The following is a 25,061-nucleotide window of genomic DNA, read 5'->3' as shown; positions in this document are numbered from 1 at the left end:
ATTCAGAGCTTGCCGACATGGTGTTTATTTATAGAAAGGCAAATGGCAGCAGGGGGCGAGCAGCAAGATTGTATCAGGAGACCTATCATCCCTGACAACAACCACAGCATTCAATGGCTGCAACAGTGTTTCGCCATTTGTCTGAGACATTTTCGTTTCAGGAAGCAGTAAATCATGAAGGACGTACCCGAAATGTAGGGACACCACGCTTGGAGGAAAATGTGATTAACACTGTGGAAGGCGACCGCCGTATCAGTACTAGGCAGTTGGCCCGCCAGTACAGGGTAAGCCAGACGATCGTGTGGAAAATTCTCCATGACAATTGTCACTACCCTTATCACTTACAGCGTGTGCAGGGCTTACTAGCGACAGATTTTCCACATCGGGACCAGTTTTGTCACTGGTTTCTTCATCAGGCAACCACGATTCTTGGATTTGTGTCATCCATCCTATTCACAGATGAGGCCATCCTCATATGGAATGTTATCTTCAACTTTCATAACAGTCATCTGTGGGATGGTATGCAGAGCCCCCGTGATACGGTGACAGCGAATCATCAGCCTCGGTGCAGCCGGAATGTGTGGGCCGGGATAACTGGCGACCGTATTTTGGAACCAGTCTTCCTTCCACGTCGCCTAACAGGCCGGAACTATCGGCTTTTCTTGCGGGTGACTTTGCTTCTCCTGCTGGAAGAAGTACTATTGATAATTCGAAGGGTTATGTGGCCGCTACAGGATGGCGCTCCAGCCCACTTTGCCGTTAACGTCCGGACCCATCTCAATCGTGTTTTGCCTGCTCCATGGATCGGGCACGGGGGGCGAGTTGCATGGCCTGCTCGTTCACCGGATCTCAACCCGTGCGATTTATGGTTATGGAGCCATCTCAAAAGCATCGTGTTTGCAGAGCCCATTCCAGATGTGGAGACAATGGGAAAGCGTATTCATGCTGCCTTTAATACTGTTCCGATGCGGTCTGGCCGATGTGAACGTGTGAGGCAGAACATGCTACGGCGCGTACAAGCATGCGTTGAGGCACATGGAAACCATTTTCAATACATACTGTAACTGTGGATGCGTGGTACAGCGCGTATTAAACCGCAGTTTCTGTAACAATGTATCATTGAGTAAATCGTCTCTAGCATGGAAACCACGCATTTCTGGACACAAGTTCATTAGACACTCTTGTGTATACAGCCATGTACGAGGGCCTGCAACATCGTACTGATAAGTGGACTTATACTGCCAAATAAATTTGGACTCGATTTTTTAATTACTGACATAGCATGTCATGCTGGGAGCTTCTTGTCAGGCAGTGTATATGGCAGACAATGCTTAAATTTATTGACGTTTGCTGAAGCATGAAATTTTCACTTGGAAACGATCCTACGCTCCAAACTGCAATCGCTGACATTGGAGATGAAGCTAACAGGCTATGGTAACTGTTCTTATTAATTTTCATGTATAAATTTGACATCCTCTTGATGATATTTACTGAAATATTGTATGGGTATGTTTCCTTCTGAGTGCTGATGTGTATGCGTGTTTCGAATATGCAGTCTCAGATACTAAGCAGGCAACCCAACACTGAGCGAGACATTCGTCTACAGATTCTGTCCTCTCACCTCCGCTCTCCCCCGAAAATTGTTAATTTGTGATTATGTATCACGAAAAAATATTTTTTTCTCTACTGTCTGTTTGTCTGTCTGACTGTTAAGACCCTTTTTCTCTGGAACAGGTTGGCGTCTCAAGCTCAAATTTTTTCGCATACTAATATCTAAAGTCCCTTGCCGGTGTAAAAAAATTAAGTTTCCAAGTCAATTTAATCAGATGATACGGCCATTTATGTCACATATTTTGATACTGTTAAAGTCACTCATCAAAACCTCCCGTCGACGTGAAATCACGAAATTTGCCAAGAAGCGAGATTTCACAGTACAAGCAAAGGGAAAAATCCGAAATTGTTGATTTTCAGATGTATAACACAAAACAATTTTCTTTTGCTATTTGTTATCCGACTTAAAACTAGAAATTAATGCATTCTCAACAGTATTGGAATCTGTGGGGCAGATATATTGCCAGTATCAATGTCGATAACAGGAAAACTCGCCAATATCCTCGATTCCTGGAATGGATAAACTGCCTATATACATAATTACATTTTTACGGAATTCTCAGTGCGCGAATCCTACTCGCACCTGTCATTTTATTCATAGCCTGCCTAATAGAATCTGTTCGATGTATTCGCACTGTTACTAACTGGGCTGATGCATGCAACTACATCTACACACGGCACAGCAAGGTTTCCTACATACAGAAATAAAGTGCTTCGTGTCTGCTACAAAACGTGTGCCGTGGGATAAACCGTTAAAAATTTCTATATCTATCATAATGCGTAAAATGAAAGAAATATTTCTCTCTTTGCGTCTCCATTTTCCTTTTTTGTCTGTACAATATATGACTGGAAATTTCCAATAAATGTTGTATGAGCATGGAAATCAATGGAAATATGGAATGAGTTTGATGGACATGATCACATGTGTTTCGTTTATATCAAAAGTACACCAAAAAATTTCTCCCACGTTCTTTAGAAAAGACAGATACTTGTTTTACATAACTGCTAAAACACCGGCGAGCCGCAACTTGTGTCTACTGCATGAATGAAAAAAAAAAAAAGAGGCTGCACGATTTTGTTGGACTGAAGCAATGAACTCCCGTAATTGGAATAGCGATTACTTCTTTAAACTTTTGAATAGATATTGTGCCACATTAATTAATTTTGGCATTTAATTTGCAGTCCGCAGTGGAAATTTGGTAAAACTGATAATAATATTCAGTGTTGCAACGGCCGCGCACGGTTGGAATTTCAGGACCTATTGTTCTGATTTTCGGAGTACAGTATAATAATTTTATGCGTATTCGGCTCATTACTGGTGAGAGATAACTCTATTTACCGCTTGTAATAAATGAAAGGCCCGTCACGAAAGCATTGCGTTCCTGTTATCCGAGAGTAAATGATGTGTTCCATGGAAGCCGTAAAATATGAAATTGTTTCGGCATGAGAGTTTCCCTCCCGCGATTACCTGCACCGAAAAAGCTATCCTTCCTGTTGCTGTGAAAGGGATTTCGCGCGAATATGCTTAATTTCCTATGTTATCCGCACAGGACACGTGTAAGTGTTCAAGGTGTCAATTTCCGCTGGGATGTTTTTGGACGGCATAGGAATGCTAAAGATTCTGATTTTCATACGCGAAATGCGCAAAGTGAAATTGTGTTGGTCGTAACTAAAACACGTGCTGAGGTGGATGATTTATACCCCGAATGATTTATTAACTGAAATATAAAAAGTAAATTGTTTGCAATGTGAAATGTATACTAAAACAATTACTGCGGGAAAACTCTAGTTTGGTTTTGTGGACGCTGTAATCAAGCATAATGAAATTTTACTTCTGTAACATTAGCACAGGATACATGTAGCGTCCAAAAAAGTGAAATTAAAGAAATGTTCAGTCTAGAATGAATAACATTTGAAATTGAAAACAACAAACGCTTGTCCCTGAAATGAAATGAATGGCGCGATTATTTCCGCTGCAAAGACTACATTACGCAAAACATAAATTGTAACTTTGGCTACATACGACCAGTTGGTTTGTTAATATTTCTTTCATTTTCATGAACTCGTTTTCAGCCTTTTCAGTCTCATTTTCAATGACACCTACAGAAGTTTACGATTCATGCAACAAAATGTTGGACATTAGAGGTTGTTTCTCTGTGACAAGAAGATAGGAATCACTTTAACGTACCGTCTTGTATGGTAGTTACTTGGCAAGCTGTGTTGAAAGTTGACATTATTTACTTACAGCTGCAGAATGGACGCAGTTGATGTTGTTAATCAACTGGCAGTTTCCACCGCCGTTGCCATTCGACAGCAGGCTTAAGCACTATTCCCTATCAGTAACTCTTTGCTTTCATTATCTTGTTATCGCTGAGTGCCACCAGAAACAATCCAGCATCCTGCAAGTGCTATACAACTCATGTATAGTACCAAGATGTGGTACAACCATAAAGATTTTTGACATGGAAAAATTTATTTGGTTTTTATGTATATACACTCATGCTCATAAACTAAGGATACTGCTGATACATGGTGAAACAACGCTCTGGTGGGCGGTTTGCGGGTTAAAATCACCTCGGGGTATGACCATGCGGTGCATTTGACCTGCGGTCGTCGCACGGTGGCGCTGGCAGTGGTCCACATACGCAGTGGTGTGTCGGTACATGTTATAGTATGGTGCAGCGAGTAAGTGTGCAGACGTTTTCAGGCGTGCTAATGGTGACTGTTTGTTGAAAATGGCTCAAAGAGCATGTATTGATGACGTAATGAGGGGTAGAATACTAGGGCAACTGGAGGCTGGTCAAACACAGCAGCCGGCCGCGGTGGTCTAGCGGTTCTGGCGCTGCAGTCCGGAACCGCGGGACTGCTACGGTCGCAGGTTCGAATCCTGCCTCGGGCATGGGTGTGTGTGATGTCCTTAGGTTAGTTAGGTTTAAGTAGTTCTAAGTTCTAGGGGACTTATGACCTAAGATGTTGAGTCCCATAGTGCTCAGAGCCATTTGAACCAAACACAGCAGGTCGTAGCACGGGTTCTCCGTTTACCACAAAGTGTGATCTCAAAATTATGGCAACGATTCCAGCAGACAGGAAACGTGTCTAGGAGCTACAGTACGGGACGTCCACAGTGTACAACATCACAAGAAGACCGATATCTTACCATCAGTGCCCGCAGATGGCCACGGAGTACTGCAGATAGCCTTGCTCGGGACATTACCGCAGCCACTGGAATAGTTGTCTCCAGACACACAGTCTACAGACGATTGAACAGACGTGGTTTATTCGCCCGGAGACCTGCAAAGCGCATTCCACTGACCCCTGGTCACAGGAGAGCCCTTAAAGGTTGGTGTCAAGAACGTAGTACATGGTCATTGGAACAGTGGTACCAGGTTATGTTCACGGACGAGTCCAGGTACAATCTGAAGACTGATTCTCGCATGGTTTTCATCTGGCGTGAACCAGGAACCAGATACCAACCCCTCAATGTCCTTTAAAGGGACCTGAATGGAGGTCGTGGTTTGATGGTTCAAAAATGGTTCAAATGGCTCTGAGCACTATGGGACTCAACATCTGAGGTCATCAGTCCCCTAGAACTTAGAACTACTTAAAGGGGTGTACGTCCACCAATCATAGTCCCACCAACACGATCAAACCGGCCGTGCGGTTCTGGGCGCTTCAGCTTGGAACCGCGTGACCGCTACGGTCGCAGGTTCGAATCCTGCCTCGGGCATGGATGTGTGTGATGTCCTTAGTTTAGTTAGGTTTAAGTAGTTCTAAGTTCTAGGGGACTGATGACCTCAGAAGTTAAGTCGCATAGTGCTCAGAGCCATTTGAACCATTTTGATGAGGCAGACCTAGATCACCACGTAACACCACTGCCCATAGCTAGAATAGTGTGGCAACTCGCATATCGGTTTTAACCACCATTTAAAAAAAATGCAGACCAGTCTTACAAAGAAGTCCTAGGAAAATTTCATGCTGTTCTGTATTTCAGGTTTATGTGTCACCAGCATTCCTACAGCGTTGGACAAAAGCAGAAACTGAAGCCTTTTAGAGTAACGATAGTGCATCGATCAAATCAACTAGGTCATCTCTACACTTAGCTGTTCCAGTCTTTGTACGTTGGGCTGTTCTACAAGTTCACGTAGCCCGGTAAATGTAGCTACACTTCATCAAAAATAAAAGTATTTTTGGAGCAACCATTCCAACATGCACAGACTGCAATAATCAGTTGCACAGCTGACGTCGATACGCAGTGTCCGAATTGGTCAGTCAGTCACTATCGTTACCTAGTAAGGTTTGAATTTGTTTACATGTATGTGAAGGGCTGTAACTGTCACACCAATCGTAAATGCCTACTGCCGCGAGGATTTTCTCGGAAATCTTACCAAAGCTGACGCTATCCACCACCTCTACTCACCCATCCCACTCAACCCCCCGGTTTCCCCCCCCCCATTCCACCCTACCTCACCCCACCCCACCCCACCCCACCCCATTATCATTATTATTAAAACTGAATAATATACCGAATGGAAAGGAATTAAAATCGGAAAAAACGCTTCACATAGTATCAATCTCCTTTTTTTATATTGTAAGGTAGCCTGAAAGTTTCATCAAAATGTGCATAAATTTTTCATGATACAGGAAAAATTAGTTTAAAACTGTTTGTATACGTTTTTCTGTGTGTTAACTTCGTTATAGTTGGAACACAGAACATACAGAACATGAAATTGAGAGCTTTCTGCTTCATTGGTTTGTATAACACTGTTTCACAAATAAAAGGTATTTCAGGAGGGAACGAATATGCTATGGGAGGAAATAGTACGTATCATTCTCACGGGGATTAAAAAGGTATTTACTGTGTTCATTTCAGAGGTACATTTGCTCCAAAATCATCTAGTGAAGAAAGGCAGAGCCAGTACAAGAGATTGGTTAATTTAGGCAGTGTACCACTAGTTATGAGATCTATAGGGGTCTCCGTTCTGTTAAATATCGACAACAAATTCTGCTTCAGAGTGACGTACCATCCTCCGTAAAGGAGATGCTCTACCATATAACTGTAATTACGACTTAGTTATTAATGATATCATACGACATATTAACTAAGAGCAGGATATAAATTAGTGTTCACTGCAGTGTTACTCTCATTCAAGTTGTCATCACTCCAGTTCTTAGTTCTATGTGTACAACAGATGCTTGTAAAAATGTATAACCCATTATTGTAATTACGTTCGTTAAAAATCAAACGCGAAGATTTCGCTCAACTGTTGCTCTCCTAACGAGAGTGTACATGACAAGATTGACCTGGTGAGTTTTTTCCCTCCCAGCACCATGATTGTGGCTTTGATATTGCGATAAATCAGGTAAGTACCTCCACATACTCGCAGAGAGATACTGGAGGAACACAGACTGCTTACTAGTTTGCTGACAAGATTGTGATAGCCAGGACATCAGTCTACGAAATGCGGCACTTGGTCTTACAGTTTCATGTTAGAGAGCAAATAATGATTTCTACATCTCTATAGCTTGTTCCGTTCAAAAAAATGGTTCAAATGGCTCTGAGCACTATGGGACTCAACTGCTGTGGTCATAAGTCCCCTAGAACTTAGAACTACTTAAACCTACCTAACCTAAGGACAGCACACAACACCCAGCCATCACGAGGCAGAGAAAATCCCTGACCCCGCCGGGAATCGAACCCGGGAACCCGGGCGTGGGAAGCGAGAACGCTACCGCACGACCACGAGATGCGGGCGCTTGTTCCGTGTTTTAAGGTCTGTATGGATAGACATACTGGTTGTCAAGATGTATCCCTGTAGGCTCTGCTCTTTTTTCACATTCTGTAGAGTTTTGTAGCTTCCAATAACGGCTTACGAAAAATTAGAGACAGGCTGATTCCACATGTTATGAACCGGGCCCAAAAAGGAGCCCAGGGCTGCATTCAGGGCGCGATTTGCACCCAGCCGATGTAGCGTTTCGCCATACCTACAGCTTCCTCAGTAGCGGTCCAGTTCTCTGGTAATGATCAGTCTCGAGGAAGTTTCGATGGCACTGAAGTATGTGGCGCACTTGTCTTCTCATTAAGAAGCCCCCGTGTGGCCGTATATGTATCTTTGTGCCAGCCGAGCAGTTGATCGGCACTGTTGGGCTATGCAGCTATGCCAATGAGGTGGTGGCCTTTGCTGTTGGGTTGCCCATACTCTTCTGATCCAGCTATCATCCACACACCGAGATTGCGAACTGACGACCAGTGCCAGATGGCCTAGCCGACAGGAGGCCTTCACTCTGGCACAGTCTCTATGAGACCACCAGTAAGGAGTTGTACTGCCACTTCTTGATCCGCGGTATGGACTGAGGTCCTCCATCTCCACTCTGCTGGGTCGGACGTCGCTAGACGCAGTGGCTCAGGAGCCATTGGTCCAGTGTTCGTCACCCAGACTGCTGTCTCCTGCTATCCTGGCCACTGGTCTGCCTCTCTTTTACCACCTGACTCAGGATGATATCTCAGCAACAGTCAGCTGCTCCGAATGCACCGATAGCCGAGGCCGCTCGCTTTTGGGTTGCACTTTGAAAAACGCTTACGGTAGCGCATCTTCACCGACATGCTTGGGTGCTGGATTCATCGCCCGTCGCATGTCGTCTGCTTAACGAAGGCACGCTGCACTACGTCTGTTCATGGTTAACAATAAAGAGTTTTTGTCTGCTTTGATCATATACGCCTCAACCCATCTCCAGCAGTCAACCAATTGCCCACCCCATTCTCTCCAGCACCATTACACACACAAAGGTTCACACAGGACGAATCGTGGCTTCTTCAAGCTTTCTTTTCCACTGAATATTTTGTGTTTATTTTTTTATTTTAATTTTTTATTTTTTACAAAAAGACCTGTCTCGTGCTGCGAAGTAGTTTCTAGACTTGTCCAAGTACCACATTTAGAATTTCCGACTGCCAAAACTTGTACCGACGGTGAACCGAAAGAAACGTCAAAACTACGAGTAGAATACTCTTGTATACAGTGTCGTTTTGCTTACAAGTATAACTATGCTGAATATTTTTACAAAACCAGACTCTCCTGCACTTCTGCATGACGTAATGATGCGAAACAGAATAAACGGAAATTACAAGTAATATATCTCAATAATGCGAAGTAAGTAATTTGGAATAATTTTGGAATGCTGAAAGATAACATGAAAATATAATTAAGAATTTAAGGAACAAAAATGAATTATGGAAACGAATAATGAAAAAATCCGAAGCTCCATCAATTTATACTTACAGATGTTCTGATTCCATGATTAATTTCCATGTTTTTGTGGTAACATTTCTGAGTAGAGTGTAGTGTTGTTCTGTTGATGTACATCGTCACATATTTTCTTTCTTCCCCTGTCCTGTTTCGCCCTACTGGAGAAAAAATCAAATGGCTCTGAGTACTATGGGACGTCACATCTGAGGTCATCAGTCCCCTAGAACTTAGAACTACTTAAACCTAACTAACCTAAGGACAGCACACACATCCATTCCCGAGGCAAGATTCGAACCTGCGACCGTAGCGGTCGCGCGGTTCCAGACTGAAGCGCCTAGAACCGCTCGGCCACACCGGTCGTCCCTAATGGAGAGCCCGTGCTGTATTGCGAGAGTAGCGTATATATATACGAACAGCAAAAGTTGACCTCGATGTGTATAGTACGGCAGTTCCTCGCTCGTGTATTACTTTCATTTGTGCTTCGTAACAGACATCTGGAAGCTGTCTGTATGTGATTGGAACCTATGATGCGTGAGACTATCGCTTTATAAACACCTTACTCCTCAAGAGGCATTAAAAATATTATATTTAACTCTCGGCTGTTTCAAATATTCATTCTTGTACACGTGAAAGTCAACGGAATTATTTGTTTCTGTACGTAGCGTTAAGTTGGTACATTGCTGCTTTTTACGTTCAGTTTTACATTCCATATTCACCAAACTAGAGTTCATATTTATTTTTAATACTGAAATGATACGCGAACATTGCACCATTTCCGTATTTTTCTTTTTTCTGTTTTTTTTGTCGTTCTTGCAACATACGTCCTAACTGACGGAATTCCGAATATGAGCAGAATGAAAGCACGCCACCGTCTCTTGGCGAAACAACTAACAGATGGGATCTACTCACCTAGTTTTGCTTATAATGCATGAAGAGCGATTCAGACGCAGAATAAAATGTATCTGACACTGTAAATTTTATTTTTGCACGAAATAATTTCACTGCTTGCTGTGCACTTTGAATATTATTTATACTGTAAAATTCCAGTTTAACTATATAACTACAGTTTTTAATTGCATAACACAGAAAAATGGCAGCAACAACGGTTTGATCTGTTTTAGAATAAAAAAAATTCAAAGGTACACCCAGATTACAAACCTGGGAAATAATTAACTGGCCTACTTGCTGAACAGGCGTAAGTACTAGGACAGTTAGGATGGACGAGGATGGGCGTCGGAGTGAAGTTGTTTCGAAATGAAAGGGAGGAATACGCTGAATCTTTAGACATATTCTGAAATTACGTTACACAGAAGGGCTGACCTAGGACGGAAGTAGAGGACGACTGCCAGTGTAGAGGGTCGAAAGAAGTAAAGGAAATAGGATGCGTTAGAGGAGGCGGTTCATGTCCCAGTTACATAGTGGCCGGTCCTGACGAACTGAGCCAGAGGCAAATTGTCTAACCCATCTTATTCTGCAACAAACATAGAAGACAAGTGCGGGAGAGGCAGTCGCCAGAAAACCGTCTGCTCTGTCTAAAGGAGTGAAGTCAAGATACAGACTGATCTCGCTCTGCTGCCCAAGACGCGACCAGCAACAACTACTTGACTCTTTTCTCACTTCTTCTTCTACAGGGACCTGGGGTTGTTTGATTGAGCACAGTGCTGGAGTAAAGTTGGCTTATTCAGTATAGTGCCACAAATGTGTCGTGATGGTTATGCTACGGTTCTCACAGGCTTGTAGGCACTGCAGGGCCTAACACTGCTGGTAGCTGTGTCGAAAGACACACCAGAAAAATCTCAGAATAAAACTTTGTTACAAACTCTAAAATATTCCGAAACTGGGTGGCCGTCCGGTGCAGTATTTGTCTGCCGCTGATATTTATAAAACTCTAATAGCAAGTAACGGTCTCGTAACCAGACACACGGTCGGGAGAGCGGTGTGCTGACCACATGCCCCTCCATATCCGCATCCAGTGACGCCTATGGGATGAGGATGGACGGCGGTTGTGGGTAACGTTGGGCCTTCCAAGGCCTGTTCGGACGGAGTTTAGTTTTCAATAACAAGTAGACGCCGTCAATCGCATCGGCGGCGATAGCCAGCGAACACATGTTGAACAAGCAATTGATTTTGTATACACATAGACAAATACGCTTACACTTATACTGTTTTTTCTGAGACATGTTGTTGCAAAAACAGTTTAAATACACTTCTCGCCCCTCGATTCTGAACATGGTTATCCGGGAGTTTTCCTTGGTTGAAAGACAAATGCCGTAACCGGAATCCTCTTCCAAAGCTTCCCAACTGGGACACCATCGGACCAACTAGCAGCTCCACTGCTATTTGGCTGAAGGATTCTGACTTAACAACGCGCCGTAGCTCGAATGGCTGGCTCTAACTTTGGAAATAGAGAATGAATAGCACATTTAAAACGTTCTCAATTTGGGACCTCTCTGCCTCGCTACCAACTTGCCTGCTCGTTGGCTGAAAAGATCCAAGGCTCCACAATGGGCCGATTCTCAAATTGTTCGCTGTATCCTTTGACATATAGAACGAAAGGTGTTAATAATAAATGTAGCAGTAGCCAGTAATATAATCTGACTGCACAAAAGTATCAGCGCCGGCCGCTGTGGCCGAGCGGTTCTAGGGGCTTCAGTCCGGAACCGCGCTGCTGCTACGGTCGCAGGTTCGAATCCTGCCTCGGGCAGGGATGTGTATGATGTCCTTAGGTTAGTTAGGTTTAAGTAGTTCTAAGTCTAGGGGACTGATGATCTCAAATGTTAAGTCCCATAGTGCATAGAGCCATTTGAACAATTTGAAAAATATTAGCTGCCTAGGTTGGCTGATTTAACATTAATGAGGCACGTTTCTATCGAGTAGAACAACATTGGGAGAGTAGCAGCGGCTGAGAGACTCCACGGGGGCGGTGCGACAGGATTATTGTCTCGCTCGTGGTATGTAGCGTGGGAAGCAATGCCGGTGTGACAGAGCGGAAAATGAGGGTGATTGGCTTCGATGCACACAAGGTCGTCCAGTGAAGTAAATAGTGGACTCGGCAGGTGTATCGCCGCGTACAGAGTTTCTGCTCTACTGGCAATGGCTAAAGTAACGGTCTACAAGGAAAGCACGTCAGGAGCGTGATGGGTCGCATCCGCCAGCGAAAGTCACGCGTAAAGACCTTCCTCTACCATGTAAAAAGTACTGCCGTATGTCAATGCTGATTATTCCAGAGAAGTTACCAATTTGATATTTCGGGGAGAATGATGTCGTATGGACATTTGAAGGAAAGTTTCTCGCAAAAGACTCTTGCTCACTTACGACCACAAAGGAGACTCCCTTCGCTCCTCGAAGGTGTCCAGTTGTAGTGGGCGAAGTTCACCATCAAAGGGCTCTGGGCGACTGAATACTTCTGCTGGGACTTCAATAAGCAAGTTGCCAGCGTCAGACCAAGTAACTGTTATTGAATGCCCCAATCTACTTCAAAGTGATACATAAACATGACACTATATGTTTCAATATAGTCACCAACTCTCTATAAACAATGGTCGTAATGTTCTACCAGTTGTTCAATTCCTCAACTACTGAAATCCTCTCCTTTGTCATGTTCGAGAATTGTTGTGTGAACGTTCTCATCGTTGGAAAATCTCTCCACCCTAGATGTTCTTTCAGTGTGCCGAAAAGATGGAAGTCCCATAATACGAACTCTTGGCCTATGGCGAATTCCTGCGTATGTGAGATGGCTCATCCATGTCTCATAACCTGTAAGGATGCGGCTTAAAAAATCGTTGCCTTCCACGAAGTTACGTCCAAGGAAGTTCAGAGAATCGATAAACCTTGCGCCTTTGTCAGCAGATGACAGTGATTCACGAACACACTTTGAGCACAATATTTCAGACAATCTAGGACGATGGAATGAGTACCTTCTATTAAGATGCTGGGAAATATCTGCGAGAGTCACTCTTCAATTGCTACAAATCAGTTCCTCGATACCCTGGACGTTGTCGTCTATGTTTGATGTCGAGGGCCTTCCTTCCCGATCAGCATCATGCACGTCTGTGCGACATCGGTCAAATTTTACTACGGTTGGATGCGACATTTCTTTTGGTCTACACATAGCCAGAATTTCATGGCGAATCTGTGTGCAGTTCAGATGTTTTGCACATAAAAATCGTTCTGTCCCGCATACTTCAGCTTTGGAGTACGTTTCCAGCCGCCGCGCCGTTTGAATCGCACACTGTGATGCACAGGCTTATCCGTACAGCAGGAGAACTGTGCCTGCATGAAATTCAGAACATGTACTCTTGTTGCCCATAGTCTTAGTCCGGGAAATGTGTAATTTACTTTCTGAAATATCTAGCCAACAGTTGTACAAGGTGGATGAAACTGTTCGATGTTCTGTAGACGTTTCAATTATTTAGAACTACACTACTGGTCATTAAAATTGCTACACCACGAAGATGACGTGCTACAGACGCGAAATTTAACCGACAGGAAGAAGATCCTGTGATAGGCAAATGATTAGCTTTTCAGAGCATTCACACGAGGTTGGCGCCGGTGACGGCACCTACAACGTGCTGACATGAGGAAAGTTTCCAACCGATTTCTCATACACAAGCAGCAGTTGACCGGCGTTGCCTGATGAAATGATGTTTTGATGCCTCGTGTAAGGAGGAGAAATGCGTACCATCACGTTTCCGACTTTGATAAAGGTCGGATTGTAGCCTATCGCTACTGTGGTTTATCGTATGGCGACATTGCTGTTCGCGTTGGTCGAGATCCAATGACTGTTAGCAGCAGAATATGGAATCGGTGGGTTCAGAAGGGTAATACGGAACGCCGTGCTGGATCCCAACGGCCTCGTATCACTAGCATTCGAGATGACAGGCATCTTATCCGCATGGCTGTAACGGATCGTGCAGCCACGTCTTGATCCCTGAATCAACAGATAGGGACGTTTGCAAGACAACAACCATCTGCACGAACAGTTCGACGACGTTTGCAGCAGCATGGACTATGAGCTCGGAGACCATGGTTGCGGTTACCCTTGACGCTGCATCACAGACAGGAGCGTCTGCGATGGTGTACTCGACGACGAACATGGGTGCACGAATGGCAAACCGTCATTTTTTCGGATGAATCCAGTTTCTGTATACAGCATCATGATGGTCGCTTCCGTGTTTGGCGACATCGCGATGAACACACATTTGAAGCATATATTCGTCATCGCCATACTGGCGTATCACCCGGCGTGATGATACGGGGTGTTATTGGTTACACGTCTCGGTCACCTCTTGTTCGCATTGACGACACTTTGAACAGTCGACGTTACGTTTCAGATGTGTTACGACCCGTGGCTCTACCCTTCATTCGATCCCTGCGAAACCCTACATTTCAGCAGGATAATGCACAACCGCATGTTACAGGTCCTGTACGGTCCTGTCTGGATACAGAAAATGTTCTTCTGCTGCCCTGACCAGCACATTCTCCAGATCTCTCATCAATTGGAAACGCCTGGTAAATGGTGGCCGAGCAACTGGCTCGTCACAATACGCCAGTCACTACTCTTGATGAAGTGTGGTATCGTTTTGAAGCTGCATGGGGAGCTGTACCTATACACGCCATCCAAACTCTATTTGACTCAATATCCAGGCGTATCAAGGCCGTCATTACGGCCAGAGGTGGTTGTTCTGGGTACTGATTTCTCAGGATTTATGCACCCAAATTGCGTGAAAATGTAATCATATGTCAGTTATAGTATAATACATTTGTCCAATGAATACCCGTTTATCATCTGCATTTCTTCTTGGTGTAGCATTTTTAATGGCCAGCAGTGTAGATCCCCCTGCCGAAGTGAAGAATGGCTTGAATCATAACAGCTTCTTCAAGGAGCCGATCAAAAAGGTTTAGCTCTTACCTTATTACCCTGCAGAGGACCGGTGTATGATTGGTTCCATTCTCCAAGGAGAGATTATGCACGTCCGACAGGAGAAACTGCGACTGAGTGCAATAAGGAACATCAAGAAGGATTCATGCATTCTGAGTGCTCTGAAAGGTTTCCAGTCTTTAACCCCGTTGAATGTCTCTCGAATGTGCTAAGAGATTACACTAAAGGCCAGGGACGACGTCGAAGTAGCCTCGCCCACCTGCGTGAATGGTTGTGACGGGAACGGGTGAACATTGATGTCTCATATTCTGTACTAAATGCATTAGGAACCCGTGTCACAGCGAATCGGAGCTGTTACGTTTTGGGGGCGTGAGAATTTTTGTCAGTTGGGTTTCTTTGAGAAACTTGAACATATTTTCGATATTTTGCAATTTAACCAATATATTTAGAAATATAAACCTAACTTACACAATTTAGTGGTTTTTACTAAAGTAATAAATATTCCTGTCGCACTGTATGATTAAATGTAGCACCTACGTCATACGTAAAACGAAAAGCAATAATTGTAAAAAATAAGGTATTTTCATCATTTAATTACAAACGCAAGGTATGTACGTTAGTGTATACAAAGTGAACCGACATCATATCCTCTTCTTTTACCTTTCAGAAAGTAAAAAGGGCCGTTGATGGTGTCAAAACTTGGACTTAACACTTTTAGGCATAAAAAAAAGCGTTTTGCAGTAACATCTACATCTAAATCTACATCTACCTGTACATGGTTACTCTGCAATTCAAACTTAAGTGCCTGGCAGAGGGTTCATCTAACCATTTTCATACTACTTCTCTACCATTCCACTCTCCAATGGCGCGTGGGAAAAAGGAACACCCAAATCTTTCCTTTCGAGCTCTGATTTTTCTTATTTTATTATGATGATCATTTCTCCCTACTCAGGTGGGTGTCAACAAAATATTTTCGCATTCGGAAGAGAAAGTTGGTGATTGAAATTTCGTAAATAGATCTCGCCGCAAAGAAAACCTCTTTTGTTTCAGTGACTGCCACCCCAACTCGCTTATCATATCAGTGACACTCTCACCCCTACTGCGCGATAACACGAAACGAGCTGTCCTTCTTTGCACTTTTTCGATGTCCTTCGTCAATCCCACATGATAAGGATCCCATACCAAGCAGCAATATTCCAGCAGAGGACGGAAAAGTGTAATGTAAGCTGTCTCTTTAGTGGGTTTGTCGCACCTTCTAAGTGTTCTGCCAACAAAGCGCAGTCTTTGTTTCGCCTTCCCCACAATATTATCTATGTGGTCTTTCCAGTTTAAGTTGCTCGTTATTGTAATTCCTAGGTATTTAGTCGAATTGACAGCCCTTAGATGTGTGCGATTTATCGTATACCCAAAATTTATCGGATTTCTTTTAGTACCCATGTGGATGACCTCGCACTTTTCTTTGTTTAGTGCCATTGCCACTTTTCACACCATACAGAAATTCTCTCTAGATCATTTTGTAATTGAAATTGATCGTCTGATGATTTTACTAGACAGTAAAATACAGCGTCATCTGCAAACAATCTAAGGGGGCTGCTCAGATTACCACCTAGGTCATTTATTTAAATCAGGAACAGCAGAGGGCCTATGACACTACCTTGTGGAATGCCAGATATCACTTCTGTCTTAAATGTCCTGTAAGGAAAGGATAATAACTGCGGACAATCAGCCCACATTGTTGCAAAGCACTCGTCAGTTCAACAGAGACATCAATGCCTGGTGAGAAGACACACCATCCATGACTATCCTCTGGGCACGGGGTGCAGAAGCCACGACCCCACACTCGTGCGTCTGCTGACAACGCCTCATAAGCCGCAGAAATTAGCAGAGGCCCTAGCACAGGAGTGCCGCTAGAAGGTTCCCTGGATTAATTAACCGGGGTACACTTTGACACTCGTTGATGGGAGGAGGTTGAATACGTCGGACACTATGGAGGCGAAGCGTCGCACTTCCCAACAGAGCATCGTCCAGGAAGATAATGGATGCATCTAGTGCAGAGGATGTTTACGCAGAGCAAAATGGACCCCGTGATTTGTGTGCCATTGTCTGTAAAAAATAAAAAAAACTAACAGTTCCATCGTGAAGATCCATCTATTCGTCTCCAGCGTTCCAGAAGCGAGCTGCAGCCTCAGCAAGACAATGGACCACTCCATTGTGCCTGAGTTGAGACAGAACGGTTTGAGGAACAATCCGCGGTAATGAAAATGTTTGTGAGCCCTCCCACTACAGGTCTCCTGATTGTTGAACACATCTGGGATGAGACAGATAGAGACGCGCGCGCCTAGGACGCAATTTCTGCGAGCTGCGGGCCGCTACTGAGCTGTCGTGTAGGAAAGTTCCAAAAGGCGTTAGACGTCTCAATGATCCTACACCAAGACACGTCGCTGCCGTCATCAGGGCGAAAGGGGGTGACAGACGCTGCAAAGAAGGTGTCTCATTCAATAGCTGCTGAGTGTATAAACGAATAAGTCTGTTTTCTCATTTCAGGTAGATCAGAATAAGCAAAATAAACCAATTTAACTAATAACTGTTAAAAATACTGATGTAATACTCATATAAAATGCAGATACATCAAGATTACAAGCGTGGTTAGCGGTTAAATGATTATTGATGCCCCTCAATTAAGTCATCTTCTGTATGAAATTTTGGAGAAATATAAGATACCACTGACATTAATAACTATCTGCGCTTCCGCGGCTGGTGTCATGATACTTAAAATTCTACTGGGTATTGTATACAAGACGCGGTACAACACCCAGAAGAATTTTAATCGTCAAGAAACCACTCGTTGCTTCCATAGTGTTGGAACCACATAAACAGAGTTGATTGAATATAAATTAATGAGAGAATAAATAGTTTACTTTTCATAAGAAGCAGGGATACCACATTTAACAAAGAAAGCTGTGGATGGGTAAGGCAGGAAGGTACGCACTACAAGCCGAAAACCGAAAGAGAAATAGGATCGCTTTTTTAATCGAGTTTTAGTGCATGGCGCACATATTGAATTTATGGCAGATGACTAACTTTCATTCCTCTCCTGGTCTTACAATTAGTACCGCTAATGAGCGGTAGGATAAATACATGATGCTTGTCCTTATCGGTATGGTACTTTATATTTACTAAATAACTTTTTACTGCCCATTTGAAAAAAAAAACGGCGGTAAATGAGTATTGTTGCGTTACCGGATATAATGCAAATTCAAGAGAAGTGTCCCAATCTACTTTAAGCTGCAATGGGCACCTGTGACGAATTGAAACATTGTGCTCGACCGAGACATGAACTTGGTTGCCTGCCTTGTTAGAAAGTGCTCTTCAAGTGGAGCACCCTTAGAGGGCTGATATACGGCTTTAGGTCGTCACTTTATTTACCGTAGAATTCTTTGATTTGGTTACAAAGTACACTGAAGTGTTTTTTAATATACTGGGAGATTATTGGTGGGGAGGGGGATATTTCAATAACTTTTTGACAATTATCTTCTATCTGAAAAATGGATATTATCAAATGAATTTAGCTGAGTGTCACCTAAACTGTTACGTGAGGTATTTTAATATGAAGTACATATAATAACTTTCGAAATAAACAAGTGAAGTGGTTCGGTACTTACCGATTGTCGGATCCCCAGTACGTAGGCTTAGATGTATCTGCAATAGAAGAAAAGCATACGTTAGAATCTCACTTTTGTCTGTTCGATATGTAGAAACTAAAACTGTAGCTTGTATAATCATTCTCTGACTCCTTGCAAGGGGGAAATCATTTCTCACTCAACCTCTTTCAAGAAATACGAAAAAACTGAATGACTTCTATAGCTAGCTTTCTGTATTCGACAACAGAATGCGATGTTTTTTATCCCTCGTGAATATTTAAAAAATCATTCAAAGCTGGTTAAAGTACGTATGAATTCTTCTGAAGGTTTTAGTGTAAGAAATTCTTTTCTTCACTCAGTTGCGTCACAACATCATTCCACCAGGGCAAAGAAAATACTCTAATAGTATTTTTGTTCACATCTTTTAGTGTAAAGTACGGCGAATACAACTACTAACGTTTCTAACGCGTGATTTAAACATGTGTGTCCAGAAGACCCAACAACCTCAGACAGCTCCGTTGAGCCACAAATTAAACTGTTCTCACTTCGACTCAGGCTCACAGTACTGAACGGAAGCTTAATATTATGGAAATGTAAAATACATTTGATTTCTATACAGTTCTTGTTGACGTCGATCCCTGTTAATTCAGTAGCTTATACATGTTTTAAAGTGTCTGTCTTCACTTACTGTACCTGTGTTCCATTATGATGTAAATGCTTGATCCTTCATCCTTTGAAGTAGTCCTACAGCAAGATTCTGTTCTGGCGTACGATAATATTACAGACTGGATTTATGTGTCTATACACCAGTACTCAGTCGTACAATCTACTGTGCAGTTCAAAGATTGAAGCTTAACTCCAAATATCGGTATTTTATTTTATATTGATCACATGTTTTGATTAAGTATTCTTATGTCTGTGAAAAGGCCCATGTTACTTTTTCCAATGGTTTCTTTTTTGTGACATGTAGTGACAGTGCCATCTGGTGTGTGAGAATGTACCTTGTGGGTGCTTATTGCAGATTTTTTTGAAATGATGGAGTTACGCTTTAGGCAGGGGAACCAGTGGTCTGGATTTGCCCAAAAACAACCTACTTCCTATACCCTCTCCAACAGATATATGAACATGTATGGTCCGAGATGTATCTTCTATACTTCCAAGAATCAGCTGCATCAATTTTCCTTTCTATTCCCTAGTTAGATGTAAGCCATGGCTAGTGGAGCCCCATTTATCCATGGTCCCGAATGGTACCAGAGCAACTTGCGCGAAGTCAGTTGTTATCAGCGACATCTCTAATCGCACATTAACCACCCCACTGTTTCATTAAGGTGGGGCAGATTATGTTGCCGAAATAGTTCGACAAAGACTACATTGGCGCCATGAGTCAAAGAAGCTGTCCTGACCAGGTCACCACCTATGTTATATGAAACTTGTCCCTACCCAAACTGTTCCCCACTCCACCACTGTGACAACATGGTTCTCTTTTAAAATTTTTGCATAACGATCCTATGTCCTCTATCATTGCCGGCCGTTGTGGCCGTGCGGTTCTAGGCGCTTCAGTCTGGAATTGCGTAACTGCTACGGTCGCAGGTTCGAATCCTGCCTCGGGCATGGATGTGTGTGATGTCCTTAGGTTAGTTAGGTTTAATTAGTTCTAAGTTCTAGGCGACTGATGACCTCAGAAGTTAAGTCGCATAGTGCTCAGAGCCATCCTCTATCATTTGGCTTAGTCCTGCATTTGGTTGCAATATGCTGGTGACATGAACCATGGACCTTGCCGTTGGTGGGGAGGCTTGCGTGCCTCAACGATACAGATAGCCGTACCGTAGGTGCAACCACAACGGAGGGGTATCTGTTGAGAGGCCAGACAAACGTGTGGTTCCTGACGAGGGGCAGCATCCTCTTCAGTAGTTGCAAGGGCAACAGTCTGGATGATTTACTGATCTAGCCTTGTAACACTAACCAAAAGGGCCTTGCTGTTCTGGTACTGCGAACGGCTGAAAGCAAGGGGAAATTACAGCCGTAATTTTTTCCGAGGGCATGCAGCTTTACTGTATATTATGTAGGATATAAGAAGAACATCAACAAAAGCAAAACGAGAATAATGGAATGTAGTCGAATTAAGTCGGGTGATGCTGAGGGAATTAGATTAGGAAATGAGACACTTAAAGTAGTAAAGGAGTTTTGCTATTTGGGGAACAAAATAACTGACGATGGTCGAAGTAGAGAGGATATAAAATGTAGACTGGCAATGGCAAGGAAAGCGTTTCTGAAGAAGAAAAATTTGTTAACATCGAGTATGGATTTAAATGTCAGGAAGTCGTTTCTGAAAGTATTTGTATGGAGCGTAGCCATGTATGGAAGTGAAATGTGGACGATAAATAGCTTAGACAAGAAGAGAATAAAAGCTTTCGAAATGTGGTGCTACAGAAGAATGCTGAAGATTAGATGGATAGATCACATAACTAATGAGGAGGAATTGAATAGAATTGGGGAGAAGAGGAGCTTGTGGCACAACTTGACTAGAAGAAGGGATCGTTTGGTAGGACATGTTCTGAGACATCGAGGGATCACGAATTTAGTATTGGAGGGCGGCGTGGAGGGTAAAAATCGAAGAGGGAGACCAAGAGATGAATACACTAAGCAGATTCAGAAGGATGTAGGCTGCAGTAGGTACTGGGAGATGAAGAAGGAGAGCTGCATCAAACCAGTCTCAGGACTGAAGACCACCACCACAACAACAACAACAACAACATGCTGGTGACTGAACGATGCCCTTAAATTCTACTACATGAGGACCTACACGTGGCCCACGGCTACTACGTAGCAGCAGCACTTCCTTCTTCGTAGTACTTGAGACAATCCTAAGCTTCATGATTTCCGTCGAAATGTGCTGCGCATTTCCTATTCCTAGTCCCTACCAGAGGATCTTCTCCACTTAGTACCTCCCATTGAAACCTGTTCTTACGGTTCATGTGCAGCTATTCTGCCTGCGTGCAGACAAACACAGATTTACACACCTTCTGTCTACTCTACTGTCTTATCAACGAACACTGTGCCCCTCTCATCTCTCCTCAACATTAACGCTCTTGTCTTAAGAGCCATGGCACAAACACCCGCTCCTATCAGAGCAAAATCCTTTCTGCCCCTCTCCATCACTCAGACATTCTCCCGAAGTCTTCTCAGAGACAGGAACGCTACTCTGGAATAAACTCAAAAACTATATTAGAGAACTGAATAATATCTCCAGCTTCAGAAGACAGTTGATGACATGCTCCATAAAATTTCGGGTGTGCAGCCGCATAAATTCAACTTCTTCTTCTAATATTTCGGCTGAATACCGTCCAGCCATCTTCAGAGTGAGCCGACGTGACTAACGCTTCAACACTTGCTCCGTCATTTTAAACGCGAAGACCGAACCACTGCGTATGTGGCCAAAGATACACAAGGCGGCAGAGACGTTAATAGGCGGCAAAGAGGTGTAACATATACATGGAAAGTAAATCTATGGCTGCGCAGCCGATCCACAAGCTGATGTCGACTGTCACGGAGAGCTGCACCGTCGCGGCGCCTTTGTAATTTAATTACAGAAATTACACCTCTTTGCCACCCATCAAAGTCTCTGGCTCCCTGTGTATCTTTTGCCACATTCACAGTGGTTCGGTCCTCGGGTTTAAAAGGGCGGAGCAAATGCTGGAGCATTAGTCAGCTCGTCTCACTCTGAAGATGACTGGGTGGTATTCAGCCGAAATATTAGAAGAAGAAGCTAAATTTATGCGGCTGCACTCCCGAAATTTTATGGAACAGTCTTTGCGCAATGAAAACATGAAGATGCACACTTGATGAGGTATCTACTAAAGCAAAAATAAGGATAACCATTATACCTGTAGCATTCATTACCCTTTTACATCCTCTTTTCAACCCAATCTTCCTCATTTCACAGTATTCTTAGGCGATGCAGTCTCCTTAAATTTCATTTTCCACAGGACTAGTTATATCATAAAACATCTATCTTGCACACCTTTAAATTCTTTTTGAAAACGTTGAAACGTGTGTGAAATCTTATGGGACTTAACTGCTAAGGTCAGCAGTCCCTAAGCTTACACACTACTTAAACTAAATTATCCTAAGGACAAACACACACACCCATGCCCGAGGGAGGACTCGAACCTCCGCACGAGCCGCACAGTCCGTGCCTGCAGCGCTTTAGACCGCTTGGCTAATCCCGCGCGGAATATTCTTTTTATATCTGCCAATATCATTAGTGTTATTATTATCATTATTGTTATTATTATCCGCGGCAGCAGCTGAAGTAGTACAAGTACTACCAGTATTAACTTGGGTAGTTCATAGTCAGTATAATTTACTCACACTGCCACTTCCGACACTCAAATCATTTCAATACTGGATGTCCTATTAAAATTGTTCTTAGATAAGTATGATGTAAAGAAAGGTAGTGTATGTCTGAAACCATGGTCCGATGTCAGAGAGGGCCTATTGACCCGTAAGAGATCAGACTGAATAAGTAAATAAATTCAATGAAACTATCAGATTGCAATCTCGTTCTCCCTGCATTCCTACTAACTGCCAGTCACCAACCACCCTCCTACCCTCTGTCTCTCCTGATTCTGATCAGTTCCTTCCTTGCGTCCTCCAACTGTGCCTCAAGGACACAGATAGCCTCTTCCTGCTTCTTTATCAAAATGTTCTTGCTGCATACTCAGCAGTTCCAGAAGAGGCTTTTGCAACTTACCCGATGTTCTGTCCATGAGATTCTCTCCCCCCGCTTCCCAACTGAAAATATTTTCTATAAGATTGGCTACAAATCCCTCTACTCACTGCCCTATAACAGGTCCTACATTACTTGCTCACGGTCAAAGTAATTTTAGTAGGAATAATTAAATTACTTTGATTCGTTAATGAGTCGTCATTAACTGTCTTAGCCACAGTAAGTGGAAGTAGTTGGATCAGATGGTTACTGGTTCACGTGTAATAAGTTTTTCTTGTTCGGCAGTTACCACGACTTCTTTTTCGCAGAATGGAAATGAAACACTTCTACCTAGTCATCCGGAATGGAATTACTGCATATTATTTACTGCTATAAAGGAATCAGGTAATGACGTCTGACTTGACTTCCAATACGATAGCGATTTAACAATCACCTAAATGGAGACTTGATGGCTGATGATTACAGTAGACAGTGGTTGCAGTTTAAAAGTGTCTTTGTTTTTGTACTCAGAAGTGATTACTTTCGAGAAAACTAACTCGTTATTTCATAGATTCCATGTACGTGCGTTCGTAGCGGTTTCTACACGGAAGGCAGTTAACATTGCTTTTCATTCTTAAATAGGAGAGCTCTACCAGGACTTAATTTATTGATTTTCTATCTCCGTTATATAATACTTTCTAAAGAGTAGTTAGAATGGTATGTAACTGAAAGTTAATATCATCTTGAAGATTCTTGGTATTGATTTGATGGTGCTAATCTCAACTATGATAGTAGTCGTGCTACTGATGCTGTTGCTACTGGAGAAGTGATTCTTTGGTTAGCGTTATCATTGTGGGAATGCTCAGGATTAACATGGTGGAGAGGCAAATGACGGTTGGCACGTAGCGGTCTATGAAGTTCTAACGACTTGTACGACAAAGACAGAAATGGGATGTTTCAGAGCCCTGGTGGAACTGGAGAAGTGATCAAGGGAATTTGTAAGCAAAGGCTTCCGCGGCCGTTGTCACTGTCACTGCCAATAAAATTTTTCTGGGCTGTTGACATCATAGTCAATATATAAAATTGTCCAACTTTTCGGCCACTGTTGCGAGTCGCCTCCCTCGAAGCTAGTGCTGAGATGATTGCTGACTGAGAGAGACTTTAGATTTTATATACACTACTGGCCATCAAAATTGCTACATCAAGAAGAAATGCAGATGATAAACGGATATTCATTGGACAAATATATTATACTAGATCTGACATGTGATTACATTTTCACGCAACTTGGGTGCATAGATCCTGAGAAATCAGTACCCAGAACAACCACCTCTGGACGTAATAACGGCCTTGATACGCCTGGGCATTGAGTCAAACAGAGCTTGGATGGCTTTTATAAGTACAGCTGCCTATGAAGATTCAACACGATACCACGGTTCATCAAGAGTAGTGACTGGCGTATTGCTGCTCGGCCACCATTGACCAGACGTTTTCAATTGGTGAGAGTTCTGGAGAATGTGCTGGCCAGGGCAGCAGTCGAACATTTTCTGTATCCAGAAAGGCCCGTACAGGACCTGCAACATGCGGTCGTGCATTATCCTGCTGAAATGTAGGGTTTCGCAGGGATCGAATGAAGGGTAGAGCTACGGGTCGTAACACATCTGAAATGTAACGTCCACAGTTCAAAGTGCCGTCAGTGCGAACAAGAGGTGACCGAGACGTGTAACCATTGGCACCCCATACCTTCACGCCGGGTGATACGCCAGTATGCCGATGACGAATACACGCTCCCAATAAGCGTTCACCGCGATGTCGCCAAACGCGGATGCGACCATCATTATGCTGTAAACAGAACCTGGATTCATCCGAAAAAGTTACGTTTTGCCATTCGTGCATCCAGGTTCGTCGTTGAGTACACCATTGCAGGCGCTCCTGTCTGTGATACAGCGTCAAGGGTAACCGCAGCCATGGTCTCCGAG

At 43.3% G+C, this 25,061-nt stretch overlaps 1 protein-coding gene across 1 annotated transcript in view; it reads right to left on the bottom strand.

Annotated features, from left to right (window-relative positions):
- Window positions 1-25,061, bottom strand: part of LOC126188542 (uncharacterized) — a 720,097-nt gene that overhangs the window by 298,561 nt on the left and 396,475 nt on the right. Inside the window, exon 2 of the mRNA XM_049930142.1 lies at window positions 18,396-18,432. Coding sequence (XP_049786099.1) covers window positions 18,396-18,432 — 37 coding nt within the window. The remainder of the gene's footprint in view (window positions 1-18,395; window positions 18,433-25,061) is intronic.

This window comes from Schistocerca cancellata, chromosome 5 (genome assembly GCF_023864275.1).
Source record: "Schistocerca cancellata isolate TAMUIC-IGC-003103 chromosome 5, iqSchCanc2.1, whole genome shotgun sequence".
In the NCBI taxonomy this organism is placed as follows: Eukaryota; Metazoa; Arthropoda; class Insecta; order Orthoptera; family Acrididae; genus Schistocerca; species Schistocerca cancellata.
Note: the sequence above shows the minus strand (reverse complement) of the source record. Positions and strands in the feature narration are given on the sequence as shown.